Source organism: Schistocerca piceifrons, chromosome X (assembly GCF_021461385.2).
Source record: "Schistocerca piceifrons isolate TAMUIC-IGC-003096 chromosome X, iqSchPice1.1, whole genome shotgun sequence".
Taxonomy (NCBI): domain Eukaryota; kingdom Metazoa; phylum Arthropoda; class Insecta; order Orthoptera; family Acrididae; genus Schistocerca; species Schistocerca piceifrons.
In genome coordinates, this window is record NC_060149.1 from 170,681,350 (window position 1) to 170,701,407 (window position 20,058).

The 20,058-nt window shown below is 41.6% G+C and overlaps 1 protein-coding gene across 1 annotated transcript in view; it reads left to right on the forward strand.

The window, feature by feature from the left end:
* Window positions 1-20,058, forward strand: part of LOC124722237 (P protein) — a 60,232-nt gene that overhangs the window by 4,976 nt on the left and 35,198 nt on the right. The window contains exon 4 of the mRNA XM_047247428.1: window positions 16,200-16,393. Within this exon, the coding sequence (XP_047103384.1) occupies window positions 16,200-16,393 (194 nt within the window). The remainder of the gene's footprint in view (window positions 1-16,199; window positions 16,394-20,058) is intronic.

Genomic DNA, 20,058 nt, shown 5'->3' on the forward strand with positions numbered 1-20,058 from the left:
GAGTTACAAATAAGTAGTGATAATTCTTGGGGAACTGTGCGACTGCTACGGTCGCAGGTTCGAATCCTGACTCGGGCATTGATGTGTGAGATGTCCTTAGGTTAGTTAGGTTTAAGTAGTTCTGAGGTCATCAGTCCCCAAGAACTTAGAAGTTCCATTTGAACCAATTTAATAATTCTTGCCAAGGATAAATTTTAACTATTGTCATCTTGTCAAAGATAAACTGTTTAGTGATTCTGCATAGCTACTATCCATATGTTAAGTTTTAAGGTCACTTTTTCCTATTTTCCCCTCTGCTTACATATTTAATTGGCTTCTCTGCATAGTCATGCATAATAGTTGGTCATTGTAGATAATTTTTTTTTCCTTCAGTAAACTTCATTTTGTGACTTGCTGGCTGAAGAGCATGCTCTGGAACTTTATGTGTAAATAAAAAAATATAAAGTCTTTGCTGACTCAGGTAAACAAACCAGATGTTGCATAGGCCCAAATTGAGGAGCAAATATCAAAGGTCATGGAACGTGACAGTACATGAAATTAGAACATAAAAGTAATAACAGATCAAATTAAAATGTTCATGAACCCAGTCAAGCCATAAGCTTAAGTAAATGCAATCAACAATACAAGAATCGGCATAATTTTTCAAGTAATGCCTCGACAGGAGTGACCCATGACGAAACTCTTCAGTTCTGATTAGAAAGTGTGTTGATTACAGCTAAGATTTTTTAAGTCTAGAAGTACCTTATTGAAAATGGATGCAGCAGTATCTTGAACCTCCTTCTTCAAGAGAGTTAAAGAAGTCTGATCCAAATGCAGGTTTGATTTCTGCTGAGTATTAAGGATACGGGGCACTTACACATAATGAAAAAATAAATTTTTTATGACTTTATTAAATTCTATAGTCTTTCCTGATTGCATTGACATATATATCATAGGGTTTAAAATGAAAAATGTCTTATATATACCAAATTTCAAAGTTTATCGTGTATGCTGCCATGCCCCCTTTTCTTTTACAGAAAAAGTGTTTCGAAAAGAACTGTGAACTTTGTTTCCAGCAATTATACATATGATACATTGTATATGTTGGTAACAGTGCAGGTTTCTAGTGTCTTTAAATGATTATCATTGCTAGTATTTACTTCTGTTTCACTGAAGTAGTTTAACATGTTACTGAATGTTGGTTGCCCAAGTGCAAGCAACACTGTTGAAAGTAACCTGTGTATCAGTTCTTCAGGGAAGAAACTCCCATGTGGCACACCTGCTGGTGATTCAAATTTCTGTTCGTAGTGGATCTGTGGTTGTGGGCCTCTTATCTTCTTTGATAAAGGAAGTCATGAAATGTGAACAATGTGATGGTATAGAATGAGATTTTCACTCTGCAGCGGAGTGTGCGCTGATATGAAACTTCCTGGCAGATTAAAACTGTGTGCCCGACCGAGACTCGAACTCGGGACCTTTGCCTTTCGCGGGCAAGTGCTCTACCATCTGAGCTACCGAAGCACGACTCACGCCCGGCCCGCACAGCTTTACTTCTGCCAGTATCTCGTCTCCTACCTTCCAAACTTTACAGAAGCTCTCCTGCGAACCTTGCAGAACTAGCACTCCTGAAAGAAAGGATATTGCGGAGACATGGCTTAGCCACAGCCTGGGGATGTTTCCAGAATGAGATTTTCACTCTGCAGCGGAGTGTGCGCTGATATGAAACTTCCTGGCAGATTAAAACTGTGTGCCCGACCGAGACTCGAACTCGGGACCTTTGCCTTTCGCGGGCAAGTGCTCTACCATCTGAGCTACCGAAGCACGACTCACGCCCGGCCCGCAGGAGAGCTTCTGTAAAGTTTGGAAGGTAGGAGACGAGATACTGGCAGAAGTAAAGCTGTGAGGGCCGGGCGTGAGTCGTGCTTCGGTAGCTCAGATGGTAGAGCACTTGCCCGCGAAAGGCAAAGGTCCTGAGTTCGAGTCTCGGTCGGGCACACAGTTTTAATCTGCCAGGAAGTTTCAATGTGATGGTATAGTCTGTCGGGAAATAACTGAACAACAAGGTAGAAGGAAGGGTTAACATCAAAATTAGTTGTTCTGTGTAGATCCTACAATAAATCTACCTCGAAAATGACTTTGAACATTGTGCATAATTCATAAGATATGAATTTGAAGTTAGTGTATGCAATGTGTGCAATAGGAAAAGGAAAAAGGCTGCTCAAATGTTTTGTGGTTTGATGGCCTTCCTCCTCCCAGTACATTCAGCATGTGCATAAAATACTTTCAGGTGTCTTGACAGTTGTCTAAAGCATCTATGAAACCTGCTGTAAAAGAAACTGTAAATATTAGTGGAACCAGGAACATTGCTGTTGCACTTGATAGGACATGGCAATGTAGAGGATATTGTTCCCTGAATTGTTGTAAGTGCTACTTCTCTATAGAAAGGAAAAGTTGATGTTGAGTGCTTATCTAAGTACTGCCACATGTACCATGGTAACACTGAAGAACATATTGAACATCAGTGTTGTAAGAATTATGATGATGGTTACAGTGGAGGTATGGATTCTGATGGACCTCTAAAAATATGAGGTCGGTGCCTGTTTATAATGTTAGATATTTGAAGTGCCTAGGCAATGGGGACCCTAAAGCTTTCAATGAAATTGAGTTCAGTGTTTATCGTGATACCTTGGTAACAAAACTGGAGGGTTGTGGAATTCTGCGAAAGAGGATGGGTGCTGTATGGAGGAAGCTACAAAAAGAAATGAAAGTTGCTATCTGGTGGAAAAATCTGTCTGGCTAAGTCAGATTGACAGACTGAAATAGACCACCTTCAGAGTTATTATGGACTAGCCATTACACAAACTGTACCTCTGAATGATGCTGAAGCAATGAGAGAAGCTGTATGGGCCACCTACTTTCATAAGTAGCCCACAGATGTCCATCTTGTTCAAAGACCTTGCCCTAAAAGAGCAAATTCTTGGTGTGGTTACCAAAAAGCAAAAGAAAGTGGTAAAATATATCATCATAAGCATTTTCTTCCTGAGACTGTTATGAACTAAACAAATCCAATTTTTAGAGACCTGAGTGACCCTGTTTTGCTTAGTAAATATCTTCATGGAGGCACTCAGAATACAAATGAGTTTAAACCATTGCATATGGGAAAGATTACCCAAGAATGTTTCCATAGGATTAAATATATTAAAATTTGCAGTGATATGTTTCAATGATTAAGAGGAAGGTTGGAAGTCCTGGAAATTGTAGGAATAAAATGTGGCCCTAATATGGAAGATAAATTGCTTGCATGTGACAGAAAACAGATGCATGAAGTGGAAAGATTCTCTTAAAGTTACCAAAGAAGCAAGAAGTGCTAAGAATAATGCCAAGAGGAAGCTTGAAGATGAATAAATGCTGCAAGATGAAGACCATGCTTCAGGAATGTTTAATTGGACTCATATCTTCATTTGCAATTTCCTAGAAGTTTTATTTTTCAGAATTCAGGTAGAAATATTTCCTAAAGTTTATAAAGTGTTGCTCTAATTTTTTCTGTAACTTAAAATAGTCAATACTTATGTAGCAGACTTATGCTTTATTGCAGAATCAACTACATTATAGACAAAATAACATTTTTATTACGAAAAATTATGTAAGATGTGATATTTTTATATCCTTGTAATACACATAATAGGTGGAATTATGTAGGTCTAGTACCTGGGCCATCATGTTGTGCATATCTGGTAAAACTTTGGTCTCCTTGAAATGTATAACATTGGGTTAAATGGTACCTCAATTTGAGTAAGCATTTGGGAAAAATCCACCAGTTTGCTTCTGAGCCACAAAATCCTTTTAGAGTGGGAAGAGTTACCTAAAATATATCATCATATGACATAAGTGAATGAAAATAAGCAAAGTAGACTAACTTTTGTATTGAGCAATCACTTACTTCAGATAATGTTTGAATAGTAAAAATGGCAGCATTAAGGTTTTCAACAAGATCTTGAACATGGGCTTTCCATGACAGTTTACTATCTGAACAATTAGAAATTGAAACTGTTCAGTTTCACTAATCATATGCCCATTCTGTGAAATTAAAACACCAGGTTTTGTTGAATTGTGTGTAAAAACAATAAAACTGACCTTACTGTGAATTAGTGTTAGTTTATTATCTAGAAGTCATGAACTTGTCATGAACTGCACTATTTGAAAGAGTCAGTGTTTCAAACATCCTTTACTACCAAGCTAGTGTTGACAGCAAACAGAAATATTTTAGTTACTCGTAATACTAAAGGGCAAATCATTTATATAAATTAGGAACAGGAGTAGCCCCAACACTGATCCCTTTGGCACTCCTCACTTGACTATACCACACTCAGACCCCACATCACAGCCATTCTCAACATTGTGAATAATGACCTTTTGCTGTCTTTTGCTGTCTGTTGCTAAAGTTAGATGTTTACCAGTTGTGAGCTACTCCCTGTATACTACAATGGTCAAACTTCTGGAGCAATATTTTGTGATCAACACAATCAGCCGCCATAGTTAAATCAAAAATATGCGTAGCATTCAAAATCTTTATTTTAACCCATCCAGTAGCTCACAGAAAAAAGAATACAGCATTTTCAGTTAAAGGACTTCTAAATCCAAATTTTACATTTGATAGCAAATGGTGATATAAAATTACCCTTACATTTGCAGCATTTTCAATAACTTCAGCAAACAATGATGGCAAAGGTCTTACATTGTCTAAATTATCCCTTTTCCCTTTTTATAAAGCAGCTTTACTACTGAATATTTTAATCCTTCAGGAAACTGACCATTCCTAAAGAAAAAATTACGAATATGGCTAAATACAGGGCTAACATGTGCAGCACAGTACTTTAATATTCTTCTAAGTACTCCATCATATCCATGGGAGGCCTTGGTCTTCAGTGATTTATTGACTCAATATTGCCCTTGTCTGCGTCAGAAGTATTTGACATTTCTTGGAAAGAAATTTTCCAAGAGAATTATGATTCTCTGTAGAAGCTAAATTTTTATTTAATTCACCAGCAATGCTCAGAAAAGATAGTTAAATACTGTACATATAGATAATTTATTAGCTAGCAAGTGAATGAAGAACCCCCTCTAGCTTAAGCAGAAATGCTCTGAAGTCAGAGTTAGGGGACCTAGAAACAAGAAGTTGTTTCACTAAATTCAACTGCCCCTGCACAACATTCAAATTTCTGTTCAGTGCAGTGCCATGAGACATTCAGACTTGAATGGAATACTGCTTTTTACGTACACAGCCACTCTCCACCCCACAAGGAACTCCTAGAAAAAGTTAGCTATTCTATCATGGTAAAGGAAGCCTCTGAAATGTCAAATTATTTAAGTGGTGCTCCAATATACCAATAATTGAGTCAACATCTATAAGCAGTTCACTAACTTTCTCTAATACCTCTTATATTTTGATGAACTATGCTAACGCCTTCTCTACTTGGAAAAATGACTTTCTCTGAAAGTAATTCGTTAGTTAGGTATACTTGCTTAAAGGGAGTCCCTCTATCAGCTGACTTCAATCTAAAAAAGGTGCAGCTCTAACACAAACTACCACAGGAACTTTTGAATGAGTGATCCCACCACTACCCACTATGCTGCCACCTATGAGCTTTGCCAGGATCCCCTGCCCCTTATTCATGCTTACCTTAGTTGTTCAAATAAAACCTTCACCACATGTGGAATTTTATACATGCCACATCCTGATAGAGGAAGGTGTTTACCCTTCACAGAACAGGTGATTAACCTATTGTTTTGTCAGTCTAAAAACTGAACTGTCATGTTTTTCTAAAATCTGATTTGATCTGTTCCTTATTTAATAAAAGGGAAAGAGGTTTGAAAAGCTTTTCTGTGCTCCTGAAGGTATCCTTGTAAGTTATGGTCTCTTTATTCACTAAGACCCCAGTCAACAGAGTGAAGATTTTCATACGAAATTTTTCCAGGAGATTTGTATGTTCTTTTCAGACAGTCAGTGTTAACATTTGGATGTTGCATCACCTTTATCTTGCAGGCACGCACTTTCTCCTTCATATGTACAAACCTGTTAGGGTGGGTGGATGGCATGCTTCCCACACACTGGTGTGAAGCCTCTGTCATACCCATACCTTAAGCTGGTAAGGAGACACCTTCCTTCTAGCTACCACGCAATTTCTCTCATCAGCTGTGTTTGCAAGGTGATGGAATCTAAGATTCATGCCCGGCTGGTATTGTGGCTTGTCTCAAATTTTACTAGCCACTACACAATATGGACTTCAAGCAAGCCATTTTGTAGCTGACCATCTTGTCACTTTGTTGACCCATTTTATGAATAGTTTTCTGCAGAAATACCAGACTAGCTATGGTTTTTTATTTGGATTAAGCCTAAGACACCTGCTGGAGGACTGGTATTCTCTATAATTTCTACACAGGGGCTTCTGTGGCCACATGTCCTATTTCCTTCAGGAATTTTTAAGACAGTTTACAATATATGTATGGGTTCTGCATTGTTGGACACCTTTATATAGAAAGTGTGCCTCAGGGTTCAATCCTGAGCATTGACCTCTTTGCTATTGAGGCCTATCTCCCATTGGGTGTCTCCAGATCCCTTTGACAATTTTGCAATTTATTGCAGTTATCCATGGACTTCTCTCTTTGAGCAGCATCTTCAGTGATGTCTAGATCTTTGCTCATGGAGCATCAACTATGTCTTTCACTTTTCCACTGATGGAACTGTTTGTACAAATTTCTGGCAGCGCAGTTGGTTTCTTCCACCATCTTTACAAATTGCGCGTGTTGCCCATCTGTAGGTTGAAACTACAAAATTCCTGGGCTTATGCATGACAAAACTTTCTTGGTACTTCCACATGTCTTACCTGGCCACTCACTGTACCCATATCCCTTGATGTAAAGTGTCCTCAGCAGTACTTTCTTGAGACTGGACCAGACTGCCCTCCTCCATTTGTACTGATCCCTTATCCATTTCGAACTAGACTACAGGTGTTCCGTTTTTGCATCTGCACATTTGTCCAGCTTATGCCATCTAAATACAATCCACCATGTCGTCTTTGGTTTGGCAACTTGTGCCTTTTACACTGGTCTGGTTGAGATTTTATGCAGAAGCTGCCAAAGTACCATAGTCATTCCACTGTGATTTTCTCCTCCCCAGGTACACGTCACTTGTCTCCCATGTGTGGCTACCCATCGTGTGTAGCCTCCTTTGATGACTCCCTTGACTGCCAGTATACGGTGCATCCTCAGTCTCTTATCTCCTGGAGTTAGCTTTCGATGACTGCTCCAGCAGCTTAACTTACTGCTACCTGCCACCTGCCACTTTCCTGATGCCCCCATGGGGCTTGCCAATCTTTGGTGGGTTCATGCTTGGCTCTGACAGAGCACAAGCCTTTGCTGCACTTGTTCCCTTCAGTACTGTATGTCTGTGCCCTTGTTGTTCTTTCTCTCCTCCCTTTGGAACATGTCTGGGTTATTATTGGTAATGTTTTGCATTCTGTCACTGACCTGCAAACAGTATAAACTTTGCCTCCCGCCCCCCTTTCCTTTGTTTGCCTCCCACCCCCTTTCCTTTGTTTGCCTCCGGCCCCTTTCCCATTGCCAATTGGTCCCTCTGTCAGGTGTTCAGGTTGTGTGATCTGAGGGGTGAAGAATCACCTAAGACGGGTGCGCCCTGCCTTGTGAAAGGGGCCTAAGTTGGAAGGAGTGCGCCATTGGACATGCTGGAAATCATGGGGATTCCTCGCAATGAGCCAATCATCCTATCCATAGATGTTGACAAAACGTAAACATAATGAGGCTAAGGATTCGAAGACCCTTCCTGCTGATCCACGGTTCCTTGTGGTATCGGATACTGAGGATGGTCACTGTCAGTCCCTTAATTATTCAGAAAAGTGTTGATGCCATTGCTGGCTCTGAAATCCTGCTCTGGTTTATCGGATGGCACTTTGCTTTTGGAGATGGCTTCTGATTCTTGGGCACAATTACTACTTGCTGCCTAGCTTCTCCACAGCTACCCTGTTTCTGTCGAGGCACATAAAATTTTGAATTCTACCTGTGGTGTAATTTACAGCAGGCTGCTTCACGGTCTAACCGAGGCTGAAATACAATCCTACCTCTCTGATCAGGGTGTCATTGCCGTCCATTGTGTAATGAAAAAGGTAGATTCCTCTTTGGTGCCCACCCGCACTCTTTGCCTCACCTTTGATAGGGTGGTGCTGCCATCCAAGATTAAAGCAGGCTATGAAATCACCACAGTCCAGCCATACATTCCAAATCTGATGCAGTGCTACCAGTGTCATCATTTCACACACACTTGAGTCTTGTCCACACCCAGCCAAATGGGTGCCTGTCGCAGGGATGCATACAAAGGCGAATGTCCGCCTCCTTTTCCTCAATGTATCAACTGCAGTGGTGGCCATGCCGCCTCCTCCAGGATTGTCCTGTGTATCTAGATGAGTGTTAGAGATTTGGGTAAAGGAAAAGGTGCCTTAGCCAGTATCTTGCAACATACTGGCTAGTTGCAAACCCTGTGTTCTCCTGTCTGGCACCTACAGTTCAGTTCTTGTTACCCCTCGCCCCATGGAGGACATGGCCATGCGGACACGTGACCTCAGATTTCGCTCTGTGGTCGTGAAGTCGCCCAGTGTCAGGATAGCATCGCTGTACCCCCATTCAACTGTGGAACAAACTGTCAAACTCTCGCCTAAAGGGGCAATGCTACCCACTACACAACTGGCAGGCAGGAAGGGATGGTAGGAGTACTCCTGTACAGACTTCCTATGTCTGTCCAGCCAAACAACTCCCAAATCTTCCTCTAACCAGAAGCGCTTGAAGTATTCCACTAAAGACAAATGGTCTTCTCCCTCACCAACTCGAAGATCCTGCTAAATGGTGTCTCCACGTGGTCACTTAGCCTGGCTGGCCTCCGTCTTGCCAGTGTGCATCACCAACCGTTTTTCAGTGTTAGACTCCACAGACTGGCCACACAAGCACACTGATGCTTCTGTTGACCCCACGGAACAGGATCCACCTGCTTCTGCACTACGTAGTAGTGACTCCACCAGCTGTCGGTGGCCGTAGAGTTGACATGCCTACATCTCTTCCTCCTCATGACTTTCCTCCAATGGAATGTTGAGCCTTCGGTCCCACAGAGAATTTGCAGCTGCTTCTAGCATCGCAGCATCCCCTTGTACTCTGCCTTCAGGAAACGAAATTGCACCCTCAAGAACTCTTTGAGCTTTCACATTACTGCTCATATAGGATGACCTTCATAGTCAACCCATCTCCCTGACTACCTGTCTTCAAGGTGTTACCATTTGCCTTTTCCTTCCACACTTAACTTTCTCCCTCTGTACCATTCATGTACCTACTTCATTCGATGTCATAAGGGCAGACTTTCTTCAGTTTACTGGGCAGCTACCTCCCCCATTTTTGCTACTCCGTGGCTTCAAAGTGCACCATCCCCTTTAGGTTTCTCCCAGGACCTGTCAGAGGTTCCCTCTTGGCTGACTTTCTTAACCAACTTAACCTCTTCTGCCTTAACACTGGAGCACTCACTTTACTTTCTGACTTCTCACACACCTATTCCCATTTGGACCTATTCTTTTGCACTGTCTAGCTTGCCAGCCATCTTGAGTGGTCCATTCTTTCTGGTACCTACTCAAGTGACCGTTTCCAGTGAACTGACTCATACCCCATTCACATTGACGCCCAAATAGCAGCTTACTAAGGGTGACAGGCAGCTTTAATCCTCCCTGGCGACCTTCGCAGAACAAGATTTCCTCATCAAAATATCCACGGATGTACTGCCGGTCTATAGTGTCAAACGGGCACAATATTTCGGTGATCGTACATGTTGCCATCATCAGGTGAACTGACAGACTGAACTCCTGTGAATGTGCCAGCACGGAGATCCGTACGTTATGGCTGCTCAGAGGAACTGGGTTCGGTCGCGGCGGCGGCTGATTTAAATACCCTCCCCCCACGGCGCACTCCCTCCACCATCCGCGCCCCATGCCACGGTCGCGCGGTGGAACAGATTGTGACGGCGTCTGAGATGATGTCGGAGTGATGACTCTGTCCACTGTGGTCATCACAACTATATGTTTGCTCAATTTACTCTTGATTAACCCAATCGCTGGTTCCAAAGCCTTGCTAAGATTATAGCCACAGTCACGGTTTATGAGGTCATCATTGGTGCGAATTTCCGTGGCCCCTCTAACAACGCTGTCCCAGTGTCTTGACATCTGTACCAGAATCCTCGTGCGTTCATATTCCATAGTGTGATTTTCCGACAAACAATGTTCAGCGACTGCCGACTTGCTCGGATAAATCATTCGAGTGTGCCTCTGGTGTTCATGGCATCGATCCTAGATGGTACAAATCATCTGATCAATATAAGACTTGCCACATTGACACGGAATCTGGTACAAGCCAGCCTTCCTCAAACCGAGGTCATCTTTGGCGCTCCCCACCAGTGCACAAGTTTTATTCGTAGGACAAAACAGTTCCAACCAGGTGTTTCTTCAGAATGCGGTTGATTTTCCCCGAGTGTGTGCCTGTATATGGAATAAATGCAGTGCCTACCTCCTCCCTCGTGATTTCATCCATCTCCACAGGTTGTGCTGTAGTGGTTGGGTGGAGAGCACGTTGAATCTGCCACTCTGAGTACCCATTTTTTCGAAATAGTTCTCAGATGTTCCAATTCCTGGGGGTAGACTCTCTGCGTCAGATAGTGCGCGCCCTATGTACTAGAGTTTTAAGTACCCCATTCCTCTGTGAAGGGTGGTGGCAGCTGTCTGCGTGCAAATACAGATCAGTGTGCATTGTCTTCCGATACACCCCATGACCTAGGGTGCCGTCAGCCCTTCTCTTGACAAAGATGTCAAGGAAAGGTAATTTACCCTCCGTTTGTCTCCATAGTGAATTTGATGTTGGGATGTATGGAGTTTAGATGTGTAAGGAAGTAAAGGATTTTATCCATACCATGTGGCCAGATGACGAACGTGTCGTCCACGTAACGGAAAAAGCACATAGGTTTCCATTTGGATGACGACAGGGTTTCCTCCTCGAAGTTCTCCATGTACAAATTCACTGCCACTGGTGAGAGTGGGCTACCCATGGTGACTCCCTCTGTTTGTTCGTAGTATTCTCCATTAAAAAGAAAATACGTGGAAGTAAAGACGTGCCTAAAAAGTTCAGTGGTCTTCTCGTCGAACTTCTGACTAATCAATTCTAGTGACTCTCACAGGGGAACCCCCGTAAACAAGGAAACGATGTCAAAACTCACCATGATATCTGACTCATCCAACCTGAAGCTATCAAGGCGTTTAACAAAATCCACAGAATTACGGATGTGATGAGGGCATTTACCCACATAAGGACTTAATATTCCCATCAGGTATTTGGCCAACAAATATGTAGGTGCCCTGATGTTGCTGACAATGGGGTGTAATGGTAACCCATCTTTGTGAACCTTCGGGAGTCCATATAGTCTAGGCAGTACTGGACCTTGGGGGTAACAATTTCTTAGTCACCCTCCGGTAAATCTGCGTCCTTGAGAAGCAACCTCGCTTTGTTCTCCACCTTCTTTGTAGGGTCAACGCTGATCTTCCGGTAGGAATCGTCATTTAGCAGGCTCTGCATCTTATCAGTGTAGTCCTTATGGGAGACAACAACTGTAGCATTGCCTTTGTCAGCCAGTAAGACAATAATTTCAGAGTGCTCCCTCAGATCACGAATGGCCGCCCTCTCTTTACTGCTGCTATTTGACTTCATCGGCTTGGCGACATGTATGTTCAGCGAAATATTGTGCCTGTTGGACACTATAGACTGGCAGTACACCTGTGGATATTTTGATTATCAAATATGCTGGGAGAAACTCAAGAATCACAAGATATCCTAAGTTTTGATGACCAGGTGGAATATCTCACAAATGTTATCCTTACTGCTGCAGAACGTTGCATTGCTCGCACTTCCTCTTTACCACGTCCTGTCCCAGTCCCTTGGTGGACTGAGGCATGCCACGAAGCAATTCACACATGGAGATGTGCTCTCTGCATTTTTAACTGCCACCCCATGCTGGAAATCTGCATTCATTATAAACAGATGCATGCAAAGTGTCGTAGAGTTCTTTCGGATAGCAAAACAGTTAGTTGGATTTCGTTTACTAGTTCTTTCAACAGTTTCACACCTTCCTCTGTTATGTGGGCCAACCTCAGATGGCTCTCTGGAACCAAGATCCACTCCCCCATTTCCGGCCTGACAGTAGGTACTGCTGTCATTGTGGATCCTATTGCTATCACCAACACCTTGGGCTGCCATTTTGTGGAAGTTTAGAGCTCTTCCCACTATCACTGCCTTTATCCATGAGAAACGAGTGGAGGTGGCTCAGGCAATACCCTTTTCTCTGAATGATAAGTGCTACAATGCCGCCTTCACTATGAGGGAGCTAGATCATGCTCGCAGCTCATCCCAGTCCTCTGCCCCAGGGCCAGACACTATCCACATTCATATGTTGCAGCACCCCTCTTTCAGGCAAGCACTTTCTGCTTAACACATAAAACAGCATTTCCTGAACACGGACATGAAACCAGTCATACCCATACCTAAGCCTGGTAAGGCTACTGCTCCATCTGTTACCAGCTGCATTTGCAAGATGTGATGTATGATTCATGCCATGCTGGTGTGGTGGCTTGAGTATCGCCATTTACTCACAAATGCACAACGTGGATTTAGTGTGTGGTGTTCTGCAGTTGACCATCTCATTACTTTGTCCACCCATGTCATGAATGGTTTTCTGCAGAAATCCCAGACTGGCTGTGGTTTTTTTTTCGATTTGGAGAAGGCCTAAGACACCTGCTGGAGAACTGATATTCTCCATACTATTTACACATGGGGCTTCTGTGGGTGCCTGCCCTGTTTTCTTCAGGCATTTTTCAAGACGGTTTCCGAGGTGCATGTGGGTTCTGCCATGTCAGACACCTTTATTCAGGAAAAATGGTATGCCTCGGGTTCCGTCCTGAGCATCATCCTCTTTGCTATCACTGTTAACTCTATAATGGCCTGTCTCCTGTTAGGCATCTCAGGCTCCATTTTTGTCAATCTTGCCAATTATTAGAGTTCTCCATGGACTTCTCTCTTTGAGCAGCGTCTTCAGCACTGTCATCTTCTCTTGGAGCATTGCCAATGGCATTCACTTTTCCACTGACAAAACTGTCTGTATGAATTTCTAGTGGTGCAAATGGTTTCTCTCACGATCTCTACATCTTGTGCCTGTTGCCATTCCGTTTGTTGACACTATGAAATTCCTGGGGCTCATGCTCAATGGAAAACTCTTGGTCCTCCCATGTCCCTTACCTGGCAGCCCAGTGTAAGCAGTCCCTCAGTGTCCTAATGTGCTCGATGGTACTTTCGGGGTGCCAATCAAACCACTCTCCTCTGTTCGTACCGGTCCCCCATCCATTCAAAATTCGACTATGGGTGCTTTGTCTATGCATGTGCACACCCATCCATTTTACACCACCTCAACACTATCCATCATTGCATCTGTTTGGCCGTGGGAGCATTTTACACCAACCCGGTTGAGTCTGTATACTGAAGCTGCTGAACTACCACTGTCCTGCTGCTGTGACTTTCTCCTCAGCAGATATGCATGCCATATGTCTGCCATGCATGGCCACCCCTCCTAGGATTCCTTAGAGCGTCAGTATGGGGCTCGTCCCTCTTCTGTTACCTCCTGGAGTCTGCATTCACCACTTGCTATGTTGGCTTAACTTCACACTACTTGCAACTTTCCCAGTGGGTGTGAACCCTTCACCACCTTGGCTTTGTGAAGTGAGACATGTTAGCCTTAATCTTCATTCACTTCCAAAGGACACTGCTCCAGTCTGTCTATTGCCTTCAGTTTCATGACTTTTGCATGGAACTTTGCGATAGTACCTTTGTATACATTGATGACTCTCGGACTGACCATGGGATCCGGTGTGCCTTCATCATTGTCACCCATGTCTTTTGATATCAGCTTGTGGCACACTCCTCAGTATTTACAGCCAAGTTTTTTTGCCTTGTATCAGGCCACAGAGTACATCCGGCATCACAGCCTTCCCTACTGTGTTCTCTGCTCAGACTATCAGCGCCATCCAAAGTATCTGTGCACTGTACACTGCTCATCTCTCAGTGCAGCAGGTCTAGGAAAACTGTCACTTGCTCACTCTTCATGGAGCCAATGACACGTTTCTGTGGGTCCTTGGTCATGTTGGTCTGCCAGGAAACGTGGCTGCTGATGCTGCTGCCAAGGCTGCAGTCCTCGTAACTCAGCCCACGAGTGCCCATATTCCCTCTGATCTCTGTGTTGCCATCTGTTAGGAGGTGGTGTCCCTTTGGTATCACCAATGGTCCTCCCTTCATGGGCATAAGCTTAGGTTCATTAAGCCTCTCCCAGCAGCTTAGTCAACCTCCTCTTGGCCCTCCTGCTGGGAGGAGATAATTTGAACTTGACTAAAAAGGCAGTGCCCAGTACGCAGCCATCGTCATTTGGTCAGTGGTGCTCCCCACCACTTTGTACACATTGCGCCCAAATTTTAACTGTCCACCACTTCCTGCTGGAATGCTGTTTTTTTTACAAATTTGTGTTACTGCTTGTGTTTGCAATCTGATTTATGAACTGTTTTAGTGAATGACATGCGGGCTGTCGACTGCATCTTATTTTTATCTGACAAAGCAATATGGAAAAAGGCAATTTAATTTCTAGTTTGAGCTCAATTTTTGTATGGCGTTTCTTAGCCCTTAGCCCTTTTTCCTTGTGCCTTTTTTAGCTGTCTCCTGTTCTGTCTATTGGGACTGACAGTCGTTTCCCTCATCTGTTCATGTTGTATAGTTTTGACTTGGGTGTGTATGACCCCAGTTGTTTTTTGCACAACAAAACACTTTCCTGATGGGTGTGAACAGTTCACCACCATGCCTTCATGTGGCAGCTAGTGTTCACCTTGGACTTAATTTGTTCATAAGGACATTACGATATGTTCAATCTACCGCAGTAAGTTTCTCTACTTTCACATAGAACTTAGTGATAGTGCCTTTGTGTACACTGATGGCTCTGACTGGTGTCGGGTGTGTCTGTCATTCACACTGACTACTTTAAGTACCAGCTTCCAGAATACTGCTCAGTGTTCACAACAGAGCGCTTCACACTCAGGGCAAGCTGTACATTTGGCAACGTAGGGTTTTCAGTTATCTACAGGGTCTCTGTGCTGTACACAGCCCATTCGGTAGTGCAATGGGTCCAAGAAAGCTTCTACTTAATCTTCAGAGCCACAGTGATGGTCATGTAGGTCCCTGATCACGTTAGTCTGGTGGGAATCATCCTATGTTGGCCTGCTAGTTCTTCCATTCCTTACAATCTCTGTGTCCTTCTGTCAGCAGGTGGTGTCACTGTATCACCACCGCTCTTTCCGTAACTGGAAGAAGTGTTGCAGTTCACCTTTTCCTTCCCCACCTGTTTTTTCTCCACCATTTTAGTCCCATCATTTGATGTCACCAGGGCAGACTTTCTTCAGCTTATTGGGCAGCTACCTCCCCCATTTTTGCTACTCGGTGACTTTAATGCACATAATCCCCTTTGGGGTTCTCCCAGGACCTGTCAGAGAGGTACCCCCTTGGCTGACTGCCAGTATGGGGTGCATCGCTCTTCTCTGGTGGTGGAACACAGAGTCTCTGAGAGGAGAAAATCTCCTACCCAGCTGGGAATTTAACATGGGCCCCTTTGCATAGCATTCTGTCAAGCTGACCCTTCAGCTATTGGGTGGTCAATATATTATATCAACATCTAGGAATAAAGTTTAGGTATTGAGAAAGAGCAAAATTAGTTAGAAATTAGAATGGAATGATCATTTAGATGATAATTCAGTAACAGCTTTGTCCAATGGTTACCAGCTTTATTTAATAAATTTATTTAAAAAATTGATTTAATAATGGAAAATTTGTATAAAACATTTTGGCCACTTCTGCAGATAGACTGGAGTAGAGGCCTGGGGATTATACATGTTCGACTCAATGTTGAATTATTACGCCGTATTGACAGTGTCTTAACACACACACACACACACACACACACACACACACACACACACACACACACACACACACACACACACACTCATTTTTCTCCCTTTTGAATGGTATTTACTTAATGGTGACAGGTTACTTGATTCTGGAAGAACCAAAGCAAAATCATTTGGGTGTGAGTTTGACAGGAGCATTTTTACCAAAGTATTACAGAAATTTGTCTACAAAAGCTCTGACAGCAAGGGTGCAGCTAGTTTCCTACAGACACAAAGAAAAGTTATTAAGAAATGTAACATCATTCAAGAAAACACATGTTTCTTCTGTTCAGGTGGGTAGTTAAATTTTTTACTTACATAACAAATTTTTCTGTGATACAATTTTTCTTTTAGTGATAACAGTTCAGTAAAAGTCAAAAGTTCACTAAAACATTAAATGTAGTAAAAAACTGATGAAACACTAAGTTTGGTTGTTGTTTTACTGGTATTGGAAATTATATGTGAAGTGTACTGTCGTTTAGACTAAAGTCCATTAAAGGAAATATTTGAGGTATTAACATTTCCATGGAGGTTCATTGTAATAATGTTGTGTCCAGTAAGAGTTTTGGTGTGCTATCATCAAATTAGATACTTCGATATATGGTGGTGTCTGTAAATGCAGATAGTAAGCTCAGTGCCAAGAAATTGATGTAAATAATGTCTGTGGGAACTTGGATCTAGACTTTGCTGCCCTGGGGCTACCAGGTGCTAACTTCGTTGTTTCTGTGTACTGTTCTGCAAATAGCAATTCTGGTAACCTCACTAGCAAATTCAAAATCTGCCTGTGCCATCTAGTGTGTCTAGGAGTAGAGATCCATATTGAGGAATGTAGTGAGAGAAAGAGCTTTAGTGAACTTAGTAAGCAGCTCTGGACCATTTGTGTCACTTTGTCTACCAATAAGAGATGTCTGCCTTGATACAGTTCTCACAAAACTAAATAGTTGGGAGGACAAAGTGTGGTTTGACCCTATGCTTGTAGATCAGTGCAGTAATCATACTGTTATGATCAAACTCAGTAAGTATTCAACAAATTCTGGCATTCAGATTATCTCCAGAAATAGCATTATTACAAAGAAAAAGTTAATTTAAAATCTGCAGTGTTTTCTATAGATTGACATCAAATGTATGAAAAATTGGCACTAAACGATACATTCAGTTTGTTCTAGATTCCTAAAGCCAAATTTGATGGATCTCTCTTGGGTTTTAGTGGAAAATTTTCCAGTTGACAGACAAAACTACACACAGAAAACTGTCAGAGCTGGTATACCTCAGGAGTAGCTAAAATAAAGTGCATTGTATAACCACTGTATGATAGTCAAAGCCACTGAAGATACTGGCATTAAGGACAGACTACACTAAAGTTATTTACAGGCCAAAAGGGTGTACAGAAATGCAGAGAAAGCAAAAAGGGAAAGTAATGCCAGATATATGGAAGCAGTTCACAATCCCTACAAAGCAGTGTAGGATCTAGTTAATACACACGGGCAAAAATCCCACTTCTTGCAGGCCAGATGAGTTTAATGAGTATTTTATCAACTTAGTGGGAAGCACAGTGGGAGAAATTTGGCTCTGGAACAGATCTTGCAGTTGCTCTGAAATGCAGTATGGTAATGTAGAGGATAATGTTAGATGCAATAAAAATAGTAACACTATAAACACTTGGTAACCCTGATATTTATGGCATGTCTTTTACTATATTAAAAGCTATAATCTGTAAATTACTCAGCCACTGTCAGTAGTAATAAAGAAATGCCTCCATGCTGGGAATCTTCTGACTTCCTGAAAGTGGCACATACAGTACCAGTTTACAAAACTAGTAATTAACATGTGAAGAGTTGAGCTGCAGGCCTAGAATACCAATGCTAGGTAAGGTGGTGGAATCCATAAGGAAAAATCAGCTGTTTAGTTACTTTCAAGAAAATAATCCTGTTTATGATACACAGAATAGCTTTCATAACAACAAATCAACTAAAACAACAGTATTTGACTTAGTTACAAATGCCAGGGTTTTGAAGACAGCCTGTACACTGGTACTCTGTAACCTTAGTAAGGCATTTGATATTATCCAATGTAATGCCCTGCTCAGTAAGCTAAAATATGGCATTAGCTGTTACACAAATTCCCAAATCCTACCTCAATAACAGATGAGTGTATCAATGCATGGAGCAATTCTGGTGAAATGAAGGCAAAACAGTGTGCCACAGGGATCTGTGATAGTCTGTTAATTTTTGTTAATGATGTAGGCTCCAATGGCACATGCTGCAGTTTGCAGATGACACAACTTTGTTCTCAAAAGGAAGAATGTATTTAAAGCTGTTTGAGGAGCAGAAGTCCTATTGAGTGTGGCCAAGGCCTGATTCATCATGAACAAGACGAAAATTAATAGAGACAACAGAGGATGACATGCTGCCTAAGTGATACTGGAGCATTTGGTGGCATGGCAGCTATTAATCTTCTGGGCTATCTTAATAGATACAAAGTTAAACTGGCAACAGCACATCAAACGTGTGTTCAAAACTGTTTTCTCTACCTCTTGTGGAAACAAAAAAGGGTTATATCACGACAGTATACTGTGAAATATTTCACAGCCTCATCAGATATGGGTTGTTACAATGGGGTCAATCTGTGGGCTCAAAGGTCTTTTTATTGCAAAAGAAAGCGATGAGGATTGTAACCTTGTGCAAAAAACTGACTATTGCAAACCAATTTTCTCCAGATTACGAGCTCTGTTTTCAGGCAATATATTTTCAGCTGCTTTGTTCACACACAGGTCATGGGACATACAGAACAAGAAATGAAGTTAAGCAGCAGCAATCACTGTAGACAGTACAGACAGATGATGTCAAGACACAGAACCACTTCCCAGTAATGGACCTAAAATTATTTAATCCTTTACTTAAGGAAATAGTCATTACAAGTTGAACACTTCAGAACTAAAGTTTTGTGTATACTGAAAGAACAACCTTTTTACTGTATACAAGAATATTACTTTGATATGTTTACTCAGCTGCAACTCCATTTTGCTATTATTTTGATTGTCTCACTATTGTAAAGTATATTGGAATACAGTTATTAACTTTGAATAAAATATTGAAATTTAAACTGTGATGTCAAAGCAGGTACTATAAATCATTTTATTGTAGTTATATTAGTGTAAATGTAGTGTTACCTGTCCAGCTGTGGCTGGTGAATGACATAGAATTTATAATAAAAATAATATAAATCTGTTTTTAAGACATTAAAATTAAAGTAATGCAATGAATTAGCCTACTGAAATTACCTTTGTAATTGCCAGGATAACCATTTACATGCTACAGAACTTTTCATTTGTAACAGGGTTTTGATGTAGAAGGTAGTGTTCAGTAAGATAATGCATGGTAAAGGGTAATATGCAAGATCTAGGGAAAAAAATTCTCCCACACTAGAGATATTTAAATTTAAAGTCATTGCAATTGTCAAAAGAATATAATTCTGTTAAATCCTGCTCTGAAAAGTTTCAATAAAATGTATAAGTATAGGAATCAGTTGGACAAATGTGCAGTGAAGAGTTGTTCCTGGATTACAGTAGGTTTCCTGTACTCTAAGGTGGTGGTGGTGGTGGTGGTGAATGTGTGAAAAAATGGTCAGGCATTACCTTCCCAACCAATGACTTCTGTACTATTCAAATATTGTAGGGTTAGTAAAAGCCTACATAATAAACTGTGAAATGTTACCTTAGTACAAAATGAACTTTAAATATACACTGCAAGGTAACTCTCTATTGTTCATTGTATGAAAGCAATGAATGTCACTACAAAATCCCTCTGTTTATCTAAAATATATAATACTGCTCATGAAACTTTACAGAAAAATTGTGCTGGATTGTAATAAATGGAGCCTAGTTATTAGCATTAAACTAGAATAAATGCATAATATACATATTCATATTTAATACATAAAAACAAGTAACATTATTTCT